Source organism: Protopterus annectens, chromosome 1.part1 (genome assembly GCF_019279795.1).
Source record: "Protopterus annectens isolate FY-2018-M chromosome 1.part1, PAN1.0, whole genome shotgun sequence".
Lineage (NCBI taxonomy): Eukaryota > Metazoa > Chordata > Ceratodontiformes > Protopteridae > Protopterus > Protopterus annectens.
The window spans coordinates 763,296,661-763,314,967 of NC_056726.1; the positions used below are offsets into that span (position 1 = coordinate 763,296,661).

Consider the following 18,307-nt stretch of genomic DNA (forward strand, 5'->3'; position numbering starts at 1 on the left):
AAGTCTTCAGAAGACTCTGAAGCCTCTGAACACTGTTCAAAACTATCAAACACCGGTTCCACCCTAGGCCTCTTATCAGGAGGGGGCATAGAACCTCTAATCATAGTAATCAAATCTTCTGCCATTTTAAGCATATGTTTCTTAGGTACAGAACCCGAAATGCTAGGAGAAGCCCCCACTGAAGCAGAACTTGGCCTACCTCTCAAAGAAGTTTTGGCAACAGAAGGAGAGGCTCTAACTACCTTGGGAAGAGAGGGAAGAACAGATACCTGAGAAGCCCCCTCAGCCTGGCCTACCTCCTGAGAAGGCACATCCTGTAACAGTAAAGTTTCTGCCTGAGACTCCATGGAAACTCCTGGCAAAACCTCTGGCTCCACTGAGTTTTCTAAAGAACCGACGTCCTGGACTGCCGGTTCATCAACCCTAGGCTTCAAAGTTTTGTCCTTGCGCTTCTTGACGAAGCGGCCGGAGCATCCGACGGCATTTTATAATTGCAACGCTTCCCAAACACTAACCTAGCACAGTCTAACCTCCTCTTAATAGTGCGTTTGTTAAACCTAGCACAAGAGCGGCAACCAACAACGTCGTGCTCAGGCCCCAAACAAGGTATACACAAGGTATGGTAATCCCTATGAGGTATCTGTTTCCCACAAGAAATACAGTTATTCACTTTTTCTGACATCCGGTTAAATACTGAGGCAAGAAAAACCAAAATGCTCCCAACGGGTACTTAGCCAACTCTGTTTCGGGTCTGAAACTCGGTTTGAAATATTTCAGAACGCCAACCTGCACTCGCAAAACTGCTTCTGCATCGGACCATGCGGCAAAAAAGACTGAGGATATGACGTCGGTCATGCGCATTAGTACCCTGACGTACTGACGTCAGTCTAATGCGCCCTGACCGACGTCAGCCTTATACTCTGGTATTCGGGCCGACTGGACGGCGGACTATACCCCAATAGTAAGGACTGCAGCAATGGGGAACGAAGAACATCTGTGTTTAATAAGGTATCTATTTGTACACCGTGTTCATGGCATACTTAACCTGTTGTTGGATAAGACATACAGGACAGGATGGAAACTGGTCTGTTTGGATAAATGTTCTATCCTGGAAAATAAGCTTAAATTAATAAAATTATTTTCTTATTCTGTTCTTTCCTCTTCCTGCAAGTAATCTTCCATCCACTTTCAAAGAGAGTTTCACTACTGCTTATGAAAAGGACTAATTGTTGACCTCACATTCACATTTATTTCTAGTTTTTTACCCACACCTTTTAATTATGCATAAATGTAAAAGGCTATGTATAATGGAAACAGGAAAAATGAAAAAAAAAAAAAAAAAAAAAGAACTGGCTAACATCAAATCAATTCAGGGACCTCCCAAAGACTGGGGCTTTGTCCAGTCCCAATATTCAGCTGTTTCTGCCACAGGGTGAAATGTCATGTTGAAAGATGCATCTTTGTCTCATGTAATTTATGTATACATCCCTCCCACAATTACAGACTGGTAGGTATGACCTACTTTTTCTGCGGCATTAGTGAAGGTGCCATATTTCAGTGCCACGTCCATCAGTTACAAGATAGGTGCACCATACAGACATGGCATTTATCGTAGAGACCTGACTAAACATTGTCGGATCCTTTTCTCATGGTTTTAATGTCCCCTGGGTTCTCTGTAATACAAACCCTGTAAATGTCTCAGACTGGGTCAGTCAGTCTATCATTCAACCACTGATCTGAAGGTTTAAGATGTAAATACCAGCTCCTTTGAGTATGCAATTGGTGTAGCAGCAAACTGGTTACCTCCTCACTTACCATCTACCCTAAAGTTTGTAAATGTTCCTTCAGGAATTCTTTCATCTCCCAACCTCTCTGATGACAAATTCAAATATGGCTTACTCTGGGTGACCGGAGTTCAAAATCAAGGCTGATGAGGAGTCACTGGCTTGAATAATGCAATTCCTCTGAACTATGAAGGGATTCAGATTTACTCAGATGATTATCTCTGCCAGCTATAAATTCAGTCATACCTTGGACTGTGTCATTATCAGTGACTTTCTGGGGGAACAAGTCACTTAAATGGGACCACTCTATTACTCATGTTTGATGAGCCTCCAGGCCTACATCTTACACAGTGGTCTAACATCACAAAACACAAGCTCACTTTTGCTTAACTAGCTATGGGAGCACAGCACCTCAGACTTGGCAAAACTGGCTAAAGTCTACAACAAGGTACTCATCTTCACTGGACTGCATGTCCGCATGCCATTATAACCAGGTCCACCTGGTTCCATGTATGCCATGACCTTAGTCTGACCTCTTGGGTGGACTAGCAAAAGGCCTTAGAGGAATGGGTGGCATACCTGTCTAACTCAGGACAAATTTGCTTTGGTCAACAATTTCTCAGTATGCAGGTCTTCAGGAAGAAATTTCTGTACTTGTCCCAGGAGACCTCTTCTACAGCATCCAGAACAGCAGTGCTCTTTAAGTGGAGAGTTACTGCAGACCAGTCTATCCCATCAGTAGGAAGGTTTTGTATAAAGAAGATTTAACTTGGGTTCTTGATATTTTGCACCAAGCCTAGTCTGACTAGATAAGGTGTATATCAGAGTGCACACCAAGGACCATTTCAAATATCCTCATAATGGTGTCACTGCCATAGAAATTAAGTGAGGTTTTCACTACCAGATTACAGTAATTTTCCAATCTACTACGAGTGGAGTACACTGGATCCTTGTCCCTCCAGACTGGTTGCTGCCTGTATGGAGATAGGTGACAGTCCTGTACCAGATTTTCCTCACCTCCTATGAACTGAATACTTCTAGCAAACCTGAGAAAAGCACCGATTGCTCCAGTCATAAAATAAAGCTAGTTTAGATTTTAACAATATGCATAACTATTGTTCAATCCTGAACCATACATTTGTGGCCAACATTCTTGAGGTTGTTTATGCTCTAATGATTACTTGCTCATGAAACAAATATACCAATGATCCAGTCAAGTCCAGGTTTGTGGCAATATTAAATAATAAAACATCCCCAAAGATGATCTTCAATGACAACATCATGATCAAGGATCAGTTTCATTGTTTATTTCTAGCCCTACCTGATCCAGATCTCACTTCTGCTTCTGACATGGATGACCATACTATTTTATTAGACTGGATGGAGTATTACTGTGGTACCTGGTACTATCTTGGATTGTTTTGCCTCCTGTCTGTGTGAACAGACACAGACAATGGTTCTGTTTCCTACTTGACTGTAGTATTCCACTGGGCTCAATACTCAAGTCATTTACTTTTCACAGTACACATGCTTCCTTAAGGGGGATATTATTCATAGGAGAGAACTGCATTACCTCTGATGTGCTGATGATGCACAGATATAGTGCTCTCTTCCTCAAAAAATCCATGCCAGACATCAATACATTTGCAATGAATTTGGAATGCCCTAATGACTGAATGGTAATCAGCTGGAACAAAACCAATCCAAGACAGCTGGTATCACCATCTATGCTTCTCTTACAGAGACTATGGCACCAGATTAGTCTCCAATTAATATTTATCGTGGAGACAAACTACAATCTGTATCAAAAGTGTAACATGGGAATGGTTACTAATGACAAGCTTACACCAAAGGACCAGGTTTCAGCAGTAATCAAATCCTCCTCCTGCCATCTCAGGCATATCTCACCCACCAAGCACCTTATTCCCCATGTAGATCTCTCTATCATGCGACATTCTCTGGGTTCCTCCAGCTTGGACTACTGCAAAGCACCACATTATTATTAAAAAAAAAAAAAAAAAAAGGCTAAATGTTTTGAATACTGACCTTGAATGGTTACAGCTGGGACAAATTTGCTTACTGGGAAATCCTGATACAAACATATTGCATTTCTTCTGCATCAGCTTCCCTACTTAGATGATATGTTGTTCCAGTATTGGCCTCCTAGTTCCCCATGTTCAGCCACCTAGGGGGCTGCTGGTTGCTCTGGGTCACAGCTCAAATATTCAGGTAGTCAGGTCCTTGTTTATTAAGAGTCGCTCCTCTGGAATGCACTACCTGACTGACTCGTCCCCTAGATTTTTTTTTTTTATTTTTTCTGCCTTTTATGTGCTCCTCTCCTTTTTTGTGTTCTCTCCACATTTCCTCCCTTTTTAACTTTCCCTTTTCTTAGATTTTTTATTCAATGGATTTAAATCATTTCTCAGTGAAACAGATAAATGTAAATATTTTAAATGCCTTAATATGGTAGATTTGTTAAAAGTTAAATAGATTTCACAGGACTAACTTATCAGGTCCAAAGCAGAAGCAGTACTGAACACAATACTCATTATGAGTGTTTTGCCTTCAAAAAGAGTAGGTTTTGTTAACAGATTAAGAAGAAAACTTAACTTACTTGTTCCAATGTCCAAAACAGTACAACTTTCCCCTGAAACAATCGTGAAACTGAATAAGAGATAAAAAGTACTGAAAAAAACTACAGCTTTATTAATGTGAGCCACTACATAGATAAATTGTTTTCTGTGCAGTTGGAAATGCCACGTATTTAAACTGTGAGAAGAATGGAAGCTAGTGCATGACAAAGCAGCATGTACATGGATGCCTTATGCCATCTGTGTCAGTACCTTTATAGGCATAAGACCAGCATTGATCCTAAAAGGGGTGACAGCCAGGTCTTAGTAAAATCTGGATGATTAACAAACAAACAGATGGGTAGCAACATAATGGTTTACTGTTCAAAAGGGGACTGAAATATACTTTTGTAATTCAAGTCACACTGCCAATACCAAGTGTGGAAAACCTCAATTCATGACACATGACAGAAAGACAAAGGGGACCCAAACCTGGGGTTACTGAGACAAAAAGTAATTCAGAAGTTATTATTTCTTTGTAAGAGGAGTTTATGAAAACATTGCAAATTAGCATATACAGAGCATTTACTGATGTACTTAACTTGAGACCGCAGTTGCAGACTATGGTAAATGGTACGTACAACAGTTGATGAAAGTAAGAAGACCATGAAGCAACTGTGATAAAGAGCAAAGAAAATGGAGGTACTACCATTTGTTAACAAAAAGAATTAATGAAAATGTGCATGTATTACCAAGTAGACTACAGCACGTGTGTTACAGCCAGGATCAGACATTTAATACAAAGACAGAAACCTGAATTCAAATGGCATAAAGGATAAGAAACGGAATAAGAGTGTATGAAAAATGGCATAGTAACAAATATGCACATATTTTTGCAAAAAGACACACTGATGCAAGTGTTGACACCTAAGTTACAGAAGGGATGGTTGGAAGAAAATTACATGAATGGTGCATCAGGAAAAAAAGTTATTGTGATTTGCTAGATAATAAAAATGTGCACAATTTCAATATTTCAAGTTGATATTCATATACGGAGTGTGGCACGCATGCCTTATGACTCTGGCACCAAGCTGTGGAGAAAGCAATAACTTCACATCAAGCTGCAGTATCCTGGATGACAGCAAATTACAAAAAAAAACAAATTATTTTAAAATATTCTGTTAATGATAAATGAACACAGGAAAATGAGTGTGTCAAAAACAGACGCTTAAAACATAAAAAGTGACAGGAACATAAATTGCGTGGCATTAACAAAAACAGATACAAAACGCTTTTAAAAAAAGTACTGTAAGAATAATGCTGTAACATCTGCATAAGTATCTGCCAAAAAGCATGCAATGTAATTAACAGGAGTAAGGATACAGATGAAAGAAACCGACAAAGATGCACATTTGACCTCAAAGAAAGTACAATACTACTGTTTACAACGACTGTGATAATATACGTACCTTTAATATGTCTGCTAGCCAACTCCATGGAGTAGAGTGACAGAGGCTATAACTACATCACAGATGTTAAATGTTTACTCAGTGGCTAAGGTGCTGAAGAAAATGAAGGGGAAGGGATGGAAGTGAGCTGCTGATATTAGTTAGCACTGCCATCTCTGGGGAAAGGAAGATGTGTAACTTTAGCAATCAGTAAAATTTTGAGAGAAAAATACTGAAAAAGTATCTTATGGGTTTATACATAAAAAAAAGACTCACTACACAATTCCATCTTAAAAAAAAGGAAGTTTTGAAGTCGATGTGCAAAACATTTTAGACAACACTGCACAATAAAAGTATTACAAAGATTCACAAGTTATTACTAAGCATGCAGTTCAGGAGTTAATTCAGAAACCTAGCCCAGTTTCCCAAATGCCCAAAAGCACTGTCTGGTTAAGTGACTTGCTCATGGTCACACAATATGCAAATACAGACCAAGGAAAATGAACTCTCTACCATAGGATGCAGCTTACTAACAGTTCATAACCCTAAACCTCTGCACTATACCCACAGATGTGACAATGAAAATTCTGACTCAATGTGAAGAATAGATGTCCCCCTCAATTCTGGCAGCAAGCAGAAGGTTGCTGAAAAGTAAGAAAGGTCACTGGCGCATGCAAGAAAATCATACTACAGGTATGAAAAAGGAAAATATGGAGTTAAAGATGCATACTAGTGGTCTGCTCTGGTAACACATCTGATTTTTAGCAAAAAGATACTTTGAACAGAAGCATTCATCTTTCAGCTAGTCTGAACAATGCTCCCATGAATATTAACTTTATATGATAGAGCATTAAACTGGACAGAAATGCAACAGGTACAGTATTTTTCTACTTTTGCACTCTTGAGGAGGACAATGCTCTGTTCAGCTAGGATCTGCTTTATTAACTCAAGAACCAGCTGCCTGACTTGCACCGACTTGCTGCCAATTATTTGAGTCATGGTACAATTAATATCAGTAGAAATTTTTACTTTTTTTGCCTTTTTTTTTGCAGTGGGGCAAGCCCTCTGCAGCTCAGACATGATGGTTCTGCCATCAAACCTCCAGTATATAACTACACTACCCCCCCCCCCCCAAGGTTGCACAATTGTGGGAAAAACGTAAATTTTCAAAACAATGTGTGTATTCAAATGCCTCAAACTGAATATACAGACAAGTACTCGGCAACAAGCAAACAATGGCATAATGATAGATCTGTAAGAAAGTTCAAGTGTCATAATTTGAATACTGTATCATGAATATTACTGTTATGTACTCTCTATGTATTGCGAAGCATTAAAGGTGGCACCGTGTGAGAGTGGTGAACTACAATGGGTGGATTTTTTTTAATTGACAGTGCTGCATTTTACTTTAGAATCACAGCTGCAATCTGAAACACGCATCATCTGAATATCATGAACATATATACTGGTGATACCAGGCAGTAGGCACTCTAGTGTCACTATACAGTTAAAGTTAAGGACAATGGGTGGGAGTGGTGAACCGGAATGACTAGAACCTTTTTTTTTTTTTTGTTACCAAAGAGGTGCTTAACAGAGTACGCACAGTTCAGCTATCCAAGCAGGTATGAATAGATTATCATGAATTTCTATTTCCACTGCACAAAATGAGGTTTAGAGAATAAAGTTGGGTGAGGTTAGAAATGCAGTGGATACACTGGGACTTTTTTTAAATTAGTGATGCAGTTTGGAAAGCCTGCACCTGTTGACAAGTGTAAAGACATGACTGTTTCATTTTATCTTAGAACTGCAGCTGTAGTCCAGAGCATGTACAATTCTGCTAGCAGCATGCAGAGTACTGGATAAAAGTAATAAAATGCAATGTGCAAGTTTTTTTGGAATACTTTGACAAACTGCTATGGTGTGCAGACCAAATACACAGATACTGTGGATGGATTTGTCTTCACAAGGTTAAGTACAATAATCAGAATGTCATCAGTGATTATCAGTCAGTGGCCAACGAACATCACTTGACAGATCCAGTCCTGAATAAACCTGCTATGAAAGAAATATAGGCTGAATGCAAGACTTGGAAAGAGGCAACTTTGCATGTGTGTCTCCTACTGTAACCCTATCTAGTGCTTGAATATGCACACAAGACAACACAGAGAAAAACGGGTATACAATAAATATTATCTGGGGAAAAAGGGAAGAAAACGTCACTGCATTTTCCTTGGATATTATTTTTTTTAAGATGGTTCAGGCTGAAAACTCAGAAAGCAAAGGTGGCAACATAACACAGGCTACCTTTAAGCTCCTCCCCAAAGACAACCAAGACTGAGAAAACTAAGCACATATGGAAGAATAATTAGAAAATGCTAAAATTCATAAATAGTGCTTCATTTAAAAAAATGCATGCTCATGCACAGAACTGTGACAAACTTTTTTTTTCAGATACACATACCATTGTTATGAAACTCTGGTCCTGACTTCTTAGAAGCCATTTAGGATCTGCAACAAAAAGACAAATAAGCCTAAGAATAAAAAGACAAATTAAGCAAAAATATTCTAACATAATTAAGAACATTATAACATGTACAGTGTACACAAGTTCAAATAAGTAAAAAACATGAAACATCAGACCTCTGTGTTTCCATTTCTATGAAATTTGGTTACTAGATTACTCCAGCGAATACCAAATGTTCCTAATGTTGCATATTTTATTTATTTGACATTTGTTAACCGGGTTAGTACAGCTAAGCCATGTGGCCCGTTTTCAGTGGTAACCACAGGAGAAAAGCTCCAACGTACAGAAGCAACAAATTACATACCATACAATATATAAACAAAGAGAACAAAAGATGGCATGCAATGTACAAAAGAACAGATAAATAAACAAAACAAAATACAATTAATATACTTCCAGTGGAGAAAATCATGGCTGATAGAAAAAAAGTACAATGCAGTATACCTCTAGTAGTGAAACAAGTCTGACAAGAGGTTCTCCGGTTCGATCCTTGGCTGGGGTGCCTTCTGTGCGGAGTATGCATGTCCTCCCTGTGGTCGCGTGGGTTTCCTTCCACATCCCAAAGACATGCAGTAGGTGGAATGGACACACTAAATTGGCCCTAGGTGTGTGTGTGTGTGCATGTGTGTGCCTTCTGTGGAAGGTTGGGCGCCGGGCTGGCAACTCGACACTGTAAAACTCCACTGCCAATCATGAGCGGACAGTGATCCGCTGTGGTGACCCCTAACCGGGAAAAGCCGAAAGAAGAAGTGAAACACGTCTGACATGAAAAATGTACAACAACATGAACAAGTGATATACAGATTATAAAAATACTTAAGAAGCAGTGACAGCAGAAACCTATCTTTTTCACTGTAGGTCTGTTCCCAAACAGTGGCCACAGAATATGAAGTTATGCCACAGAAACACTAAAAAGCAATAAAATAAATGTCCTTTCTTTTGTATTAATTAAAAATCCAGTGCCAAATTAAAACTGTAGTAGAAACATATCACCTTACAAATCAATAAAATAAAGGATGGAACATGAGAAAGTACTCATTTAGCTTATTTTAACTTGCACCTTTGAGGGGTGGTATGTTATCCCCGCAACTTTGTCCACCTGCAAATGTTTTTCCATAAGAAGCACAAAAGGGTCCCGCTTAAAATTCTGAAGCTCGAGGGGTGGTATCTTATCCCCTCAGTTTTGTCCACCTGCAAATGTTTTGCCATAAGAAGCACAAAAGGGTCTACCTTAAAATTCTGAAGCTCATTTAAGCGGAGTATCTCCGTGACCTTTTAGCAATGCCACTTTAGATTATACTTTGAAGTAACTTGGTCGTCTCTAAACACATTCAAGAGGCACTACAAGTCGGATGTCCTTTCCGGCACTACAAGTCGGATGCCCTTTCCTGATCAGAGTCTTTTTTGGGGGCTACTTCAGTTGTGGGTGTACTCCCAAACAGTGGCCACTCAGGAGGATTAGCAGGGACATGGTCTACTTCTGTTCAGTTAAGAAAGTTATAACACTTCATTGGCATCATCAGGATGATCCATTGTCAATAACATACCTCCTTAACCTTCCCCCGTTTTTTATTTTATTTATATTTGTTTTCCCAGGGTAGGGTAGAGCACTGATCTCCATGGACCTTTTCGTGACTCAGCAATATATGGTTAAGTGACTTGCTCAGAGTCACAAAATTAGGTAATGGAGGCTGAGGGAATCAAACCTTGTGCCAACGGACCACAGAAAACAGCTCATTAACAGATCCTTAATCCTCTAAACCACCTGTCAGACCATCTCTTCTCCTCTGCATCCTTCTCTCCCTTTTCCTTATTCCTCAACTATCTTGTGGTCATCAAAATTGGAGACAAGCAGACAGAATTAGAGTGAGCTGGCTATGCTGTGCATGATAAGAAAGACAAAGTGCCTGGGTAGCACAAGATCTAGATGTTAGCAAAAATGGACTACCTTCTGCAAATCTGTCATTAGGGTAAGGAACTGTAACTTCTTTTTGTAAAATAAGTAAACAAATGCTTTAAGATGCAAGACATCACTTCCAAAGACGTATTTGCCTGAAGGTAATTTGATTAAATAACCTTTCCTGTTACTGGGCGGCCACGGTGGTGCAGCAGTTAGCATTGCCCCCTCACAGCAAGAGGTTCTCAGGTTCGATTCTCGGCTGGGGTGCCTTCTGTGTGGAGTCTGCATGTCCTTCCTGTGGTCGCGTGGGTTTCCTCTGGGTGCTCCGGTTTTCTCTCACATCCCAAAGACATGCAGTAGGTGGACTGGACACTCTAAATTGGCCCTAGGTGTGAGTGTGTGCATGTGTGTGCCTTCTGTGGAAGGTTGGGTGCCAGGCTGGCAACTCGACACAGTAGAATTCCACTGCCAATCATGAGCGGACAGATGATCCGCTGTGGCGACCCCTGACCGGGAAAAGCCGAAAGGAGAAGAAGAACCTTTCCAGTTACTCCAATTGCCTTATTTCTTAGTTCCATTCATTTTAATCAATCATAATTGTCAAATAGTAAGCAAATTCTTCTTGTCATTTCAGTGTTTTCATTTTAAATTTTTATGACTCATGCCTTCTTACCATCTGGCATCCACCATTCATTCTCTAACTGGGGTGAGAAATACATTCATCCATTATGTTTCTGTTACTCAGGCAGCAACCAAATGTGCTTTTTTAAAAGACTTAATTCCTTTCTCAGTGGCTGATGTGAAAACTTGTTATCTCTTCCAGTGCGTGCATGTTCATTCCCACCCATGCCCCAAAAAGCTTGACATACAACCATGTCCGATATCAACAGTGTTGCGTGCTATATACCTCTCTTCAGTAGGTGCCACTGTTGTATTTGGCCAGATTGCCTCCCTGAGGCCAAGATTGGCAAGCTACTATCAGGCACTCATTCCCATCTTCCCTGCCTGGTTCTTCCAGGTCCTGAGCTGTTGATCATTCTTGGGTCATCGGGTGGAAGTTAGGGCTTCATCCCCCTACACCAAAGAGCCAAGACTGATAGATTTTCATTTAGTTGTAAGAAGTTCATGTTAAACTGGCAATTGCTTAATAGTTGGACAAGGAAGCTTTTCATTACATCTGCTCGTGTGAAATGTCAGAGTTAGCACACTTGTAGTTGTGGGGATATGGGGTGCAGGGAGCTTGCCTCCCCAGGAAAATCATTATTATACATCTTTTTCAGTCCAGTGGGTTGGAAATCAATTTTTTTGATCAACTGGTCACCTGCTTATAAATTGCAGAGATTAGCTTTGAGAAAAACAATTTTAAAAAAAACTCTCATAGAAGACATCATAGGAGATAGGGAAATGACCCCTTATGGACATATCTGTGTTCTGGCATGCTGACTACAGCTGTAGAAGTGGCATAAAAACCCTTTTTAAGGCTAATCACCATCACCTAAATGAAAACTGTACATGCTCAGAAAAAAAGAAGTTATGTACTCACCATAACATTCCATCTGAGTAGGTAACTTCATTTGTCAGCAACCTGTGGGTACCGGATCCGAACCGGCAGCTTTCCAAGCTAAAGATCCGAGCTCTCAACTCCTCCCCCTTACCCATAACACCCTGCTACCTCCCTCCAGTCTTCAGATCGAGTTTGCCAATTTATCAACCAACAGTCAACATACTTGAAAGAGAAATGCTAACCTGATGCGTAACAGAAGGAAAACATTCCGTTATGAATATGACCACGAAACAGGCTAGGGGGAAGGAGGGGAGGGTGACAAATTAAGTTACCTACTCAGATGGAACGTTATGGTGAGTACATAACTTCTTTATCTGAAGTAGTTAACTTCATTTGATCAGCAATCTGTGGGACAGAGTCCCCAGCTACCAAAAACCTGGGAGGTCCTCAAGGAAGAATATTCCGGAGCACTGCGGAGCCAAAGGGCTGCCCTACCTCTGGATAGCAGATCCAGCTTATAATGAGAAATGAAGGTATGAGAAGAGGCCCAAATAGCCGCTGAACAGATGTCATCTAAGGGAACTCTACCAAAATGCTGCAGAAGTAGCCATAGAACGGGTAGAGTGAGCATGAACCCCCAAGGGTTCTGGCCGACCGGAAACTGTGTACGCGTGTAAGATGCAGTGGGATATCCATCTAGCTAAGGTAACTTTCGTAACTGGCTTGCCTAAGGACGGCTTAGCGAAAGACACGAAAAGCTGCTCCGATTTGCAAGAAGCAGCTGACCTGTGCTAGTAAAATTGCAATCGTCTATGCACATCCAACAAGTGCAGTCTGTATTCCCCTTTGTTTTGAAAGTCGGGAAAGAAAACAGGCAAATTGATGGTTTGATTGATATTGGCCTCGGAGGCCACTTTAGGCAAGAATGAAGGATTAGTCCTGAGAGATACTCTGTCCTTATGGAAGACCAGATACGGGGGGTTTGTACAAAGGGCTTGAAGTTCAGATACTCTTTTAGCTGAAGTAATTGCCATCAAGAAGGCAGTTTTCCAAGATAAGAATTTTAAGTCAACGGAAGCTGCGGGTTCAAAGGGTGGACCAGTTAGAGCCTGAAGAACTAAAGTTAAGTCCCATGGGGGAACCGCATTCTTGACCGGAGGTCTGAACAGAAAGGTGCCTTTCAAAAAGGTCTTGCATATCTTAGCGGAAGCTAAGGGTCCAAGGTTGTCCCTGATGTGGAAAAGAGAAATGGCAGCCATCTGAACCTTCACAGTAGAAGAACTGGCCCCTTGATGGAAAATGTGGGACAGAAACTCAAGAACTGCTGGAATGGGAGCCGTAAAAGGGTCCAAATCTCTATGTTTGGCCCAGATGGAAAAACACTTCCATTTACTCTTATAGATCTTCCTGGTAGAGGGTTTATGCGCCGCTACCAGAACAGATTTTACAGAAGACGAGATACCGGGAGTCCTAGCCATTAGTGGAAATGGATCAACCAAGCCGTGAGCTTGAGGTCGTCCAGGTTCGGAGTTTGCAATCCCAAAGGATGAGAGATCAGATCCGGAATGGGATCTAAGACCCAAACAAGAACTATGATGCGAGACCGCAGATACGGGAACTAGATCTGACGAGGCCAGAATGGGGCTATGAGGATTATTTTGCTCCCCAACCGACGAGCTTTGTGCAGAAATTTCGTCATTAGCGGAAGAGGAAGATTAGCATAAAGAAGACCGGGTGGCCAAGCATGAACCAGAGCGTCTCTGGGACTCTCCCCTGGTGGGGGAATTAGAGCGAAAAATTTGCTGCATTTTGCGTTTGAAGGAGATGCGAAGAGATAGCAGCAAGGCTGACCCCATCTGAGGAAGATCTGTTTCACTACTAAGGGGTTTAGAGACCACTCATAAGGTGTGAGGATAGAACGACTCAGCTTGTCCGCTAGAATGCTGGACTGACCCAGAATGTGCGTTGTTATCAGAAAGCGGTTGGTGGAAATCACCCATTCCCAAACTCTCATAGCCTCTCGACAAAGAGGGTAAGACCTCGTTCCTCCCTGTTTGTTGATGTACCAGAACACCGCCATGTTGTCTGTCTGAATTGCAATAGTTCCCGGAGGAAGAAGGTCTTGAAGGGCTTGCAACGCTAAAAGCAACGCCCTCATCTCCAGAACACTGATATGTAGAACGGTCTCTACAGGGGTCCACGTGCCTTGGACGGTTCTGCCCATGCAATGCCCCCCCCACCCGAGGCAAGAAGTGTCTGTGGTCAGCGTGGTTTGGGGTTGAGGCATCACGAACGGTCTCCCTTCCCGAAGCTCTCGGGAATGAATCCACCAAAGAAGGGAGTTCCTGCAAACCCTGCTTAGGGGAATCGGTGAATCCAATGGGTGAAGGAGGAGGGACCACTGGACCTGAAGGGTCCATTGAAGGACTCTCATGTGCAGCCGAGCAAGAGGTGAAAGGCTGATGGCTGCCGCCATGGATCCTAGGGCTCTCAGGACTAATTCTGTGGGTGGGGCTGGGGACTGCAGAAGTGCTATTACATGGAGTGACAAGTTGCATAACCTGTCTGCTGTCAGAAAGGCCTTGGACTGAAGTGTGTTTATCCTGGCCCCTATGAAATCCAAAACTTGAACAGGATGAAGACACAACTTCCTGAAATTTATGGTAATGCCTAGGTGATGGGCCAAGAGTAAAGAATAATTCCTGACAGAACAGAGTAGATGCCTGGTGGGGGCACTGAGGAGCCAGTCGTCTAGGTACGGGAAGACCTGAATTCCCTGAAGTCTCAGGTGGGCTGCCACAACTGCCATGACCTTGGTGAACACCCTGGGGGCTGTGGCGAGGCCGAACGGAAGAACCCTGAATTGATAATGACTGGCCCCTAGCCAAAAGCGGAGAAACCTCCTGGATCGTCTGTCCATGAGAATGTGGTAGTACGCATCCTTGAGGTCTATGGAGCACATCCAGTCGTTCTCCTGCAGAAGGGGGAGAATAGATTGTAGAGTGACCATCCGGAATTTCTCTTGGCAATGAACAGGTTCAAAGTTGAAAGGTAGAGAATTGGCCTTAAGTCCCCCATCTTTTTTGGCACCAAAAAGAACCTGGAGTAATTGCCCAACCCGGACTGCTCTGGGGGGACGTGCTGGATGGCCCTTTTTTCTAGTAATTTCTTTATTTCTGAAGCTGCAGCCTCTCTCTGATTGGGTGGGACATCGGGGAGGCACTTCCCTAACGGGGGAAGATTCAGGAAGGGGATAGAGTAACCTCTGGATATTATTCAGAGCACCCAGCGATCTGTAGTAATGGATTCCCAACTTGCTAAATGCTCTGAAAAATGCCCCCCGACTGCCTCCAGAGAGGGACAGTCGGGCAACCCCTCAGGGCTGCTGCGCGGGTCGGTCGGAGAAGGGTTCTCTTGACCCAAAATTCTTCGGTCCCTCTCTGCCTTTGGGCCGGCATCCACCTTGTCCTCCCCTGCCTCTAAAGGACGAAGGGTCCGGAGCGGGACGGTACTGCTGAGACTTCCGGAACCACATCTTCTTTTGTCCACTCTGGTTCCTTGAGAAGGACCTTTGAGGAGTAGAGAAGTGGATTCCGATGGCAGACAGCATCTTCCCATCTTTCTTGCTCTGGAGTAGCGTGTCGCGGACGGTTTTGCCGAATAGCATAGAACCGTCAAAGGGAGCGTTCGCGAAGGACTCCTTGAAGGGTTCCGCAAAGACGGAGCCAGGTATGGCGCCGCAAGGCGACCCCTGCTCTGCTGGCTCTAGCCGCCCCCTCCATGGCATGGGAGAGAAGCCATATAGAAGTGTCAGGTAGTGACTTTAGAGTGGCCATGCGAGCAGAGAAGGTTCGTTTGTCCTCAGCCCCCATGGACTCTGGGGGTGGACCCAGCATACTCTTATCAGATCCCACTGAAGCTTAATGACGTGCGCCAGATAATTCAGCGCCCTTATAGAAAAGGTGGCTGAAGCAAACATCCGCTTTCCAATGCGGTCCATCGTCCGAGACTCCTTATCAGGAGGATGGACCAAGGAACTCTCTTGTGCCAGTTCCTTCTTGGTGGCAGCTGCCACTACCATGGCATCTACCGGGGAACCTCTATTCCACGCCGGCTTGTCAGAAGGGGGACTAAGGATTTTATCCAGTATCCTAGGGATTGGTTCCACAGTGTCTGGCTCCTTCCAAGCCCCGGTAGTAATCAAGTCTACCAGGGGGTCAGCCGGGGGGGACACCCAAGAGGTAGACTGGCCTGCGTCAAACGCCTCCAGAAAGACAGACTCATCCGAGGAAGGTTTCTGGGCTGACCACCCCCCTCTTATGCGCATCTCCATAATGTCTCCAAAAGAGACGTCCTCTGGGAGTGACCTGGAGGAACCTTCCCCTAAGTCTGTGTCCTCCGTGAAGGACTCTGGGTAGTCCAAGTGCCTCCTCTTACACTTTCGTTTTTGAGGGACCTCCTCGGCAGGACTGTCCAAGGAGGGCTCACCAATGGGGTCCTGCTCCTCTATGGGAACTAACTGGGGTGCAGACGCAGGCTGTCCCTGGGGCCGGACGATGGAAGACAGGCCCATATGCGAGGGAGTGAAGGGTGGATTCATAGCACGGACCGGGGACTTCGAACTCCTCGACAGCACCCTCTCCACCACATCAAAAGCCGAAGGTGAACCACTCTCCCCTGGCTCTGCGAGTAGTCCCCTCGGCTCCGACGTGAGGACCGGTGTCGGAGCCGACGCGATCGGACCCGAAAGGGAAGTGTGCTCTGACAGCAATGGAGCCGAAGACACACTCACCCCTGCGGATCCAAAGCTTTGCTCTCGGCCCCGAGAGCTCAGATCCGAAAGATGACCCGATAAACTCAAGGGTAAGGCCGGCGTCAAAGTAGCAACTACTATCGGCGTCGACTCCCCGGCTCTGAGACGACTCGGATCCGATGGCTCCGAAACCAGATAGTGGATCGGAGAAGGAGCAATGGGTGCAAAGAAAGGGGCCGAGCTCCCTCCCGGAGGGGGGGGGGTAGGAGTGCTCCCATCTGCATCTGCAGGAATCGACGCATCATCCGGTCCATATCTGCGTCGGACAGACTCCTGGTAGACCTAGAAGTCGAAGCAGGCTGGGAAGGCCGCCCAGACAACCTCGAAGGTGACCGGGACTCCTCCTCCGGCTCCAGAGAGAAGCGTGGGGAACGCAGCAGAGAGGGGGAAGACCTGGAAACCCTCACAGGGGAACAAATCAATTTAGCCGGCGGAGCCGAAGGGGATGACTCGGCCCGCCGCTTATGGCTCTTGTGCCTATCCTTCTCCTTTTCCTTCTCTCTATGCCTCTTCTCTTTCTTAGAAGAGTCCCCCTCTCCCTGGGAAACAACGGGAGGTTGAGTCCCAGCCAGGGGAGGGGGAGCTGAAGGCTGGGCAGTCGCAGCTGCAACTGGCGCCACTGAGGGAGAGTAGGAAGAAGAATCCGGGGGCAAGAGTCCCACCAGGATTAGCTTGTTCCTCCTGTCCCTCAGAGCCCGGGGGTTAAAGGCCAAACAAATCTGGCAGCCCGATGTTAAAATGAGCTACCCCCAGGCAAAGAACACACTGAGTGTGGCCATCCGCTGGGGACAGCTTAGGAACACAGCACATTTTGAAAAAATGGCCTTAGGGCCCTCGGCCATCACACTCAAGCACACACCCTAACGGGAAGGGAAAAACACTAATTTACTACTAAATGTAATTACAAAACGGTTTAACTAAACTACGGGTCTAAAACACACACACAGACACACAGACACACAGACACACACAGACACACACAGACACACACACACACACACACACACAGACACACACAGACACACACACACACACACACACAGACACACACACACACAGACACACACACACACACACACAGACACACACAGACACACACACACACAGACACACACACACACACACACACACACACACACACACACACACACACACACACACACACAGACACACACACACACACACACACACACACAGACACACACACACACACACACACACACACACACACACAGACACACACACACAGACACACACACACACAGACACACACACACACACACACACACACACACACACACACACACACACACACACACACACACACACACACACACAGACACACACACACAGACACACACACACAGACACACACACACAGACACACACACACAGACACACAATAATATTGACAAAAAAATCTCCTAAATTCCTTTCACCTAAACGCTAAGAGCTTGTCCCTTATGCTTCAGAAGCCGCGGCAAACGAGATCTGGGGACTGGAGGGAGGTAGCAGGGTATTATGGGTAAGAGGGAGGAGTTGAGAGCTCGGATCTTTAGCTTGGAAAGCTGCCGGCTCGGATCCAGGTCAGATCAGAAACCCACAGGTTGCTGATCAAATGAAGTTAACTACTTCAGATCAAATGTTGTGTACTCACCATAATGTTAGATCCGTTTTGTCAAATTCTGTCCACTCTTCAACAGGTACATCTTAGATCTGGCTTCAGATTTCAAAGCTTTGAACCCAGTACTCAGGCTCATCCGC

At 44.1% G+C, this 18,307-nt stretch overlaps 1 protein-coding gene across 1 annotated transcript in view; it reads right to left on the reverse strand.

Annotated features, from left to right (window-relative positions):
* The window catches only part of UBAP1 (ubiquitin associated protein 1), a 776,235-nt gene that overhangs the window by 667,902 nt on the left and 90,026 nt on the right, over positions 1–18,307 (reverse strand). The window contains exon 2 of the mRNA XM_044078004.1: positions 8,264–8,310. Within this exon, the coding sequence (XP_043933939.1) occupies positions 8,264–8,303 (40 nt within the window). The 5' untranslated portion in view covers positions 8,304–8,310. The remainder of the gene's footprint in view (positions 1–8,263; positions 8,311–18,307) is intronic.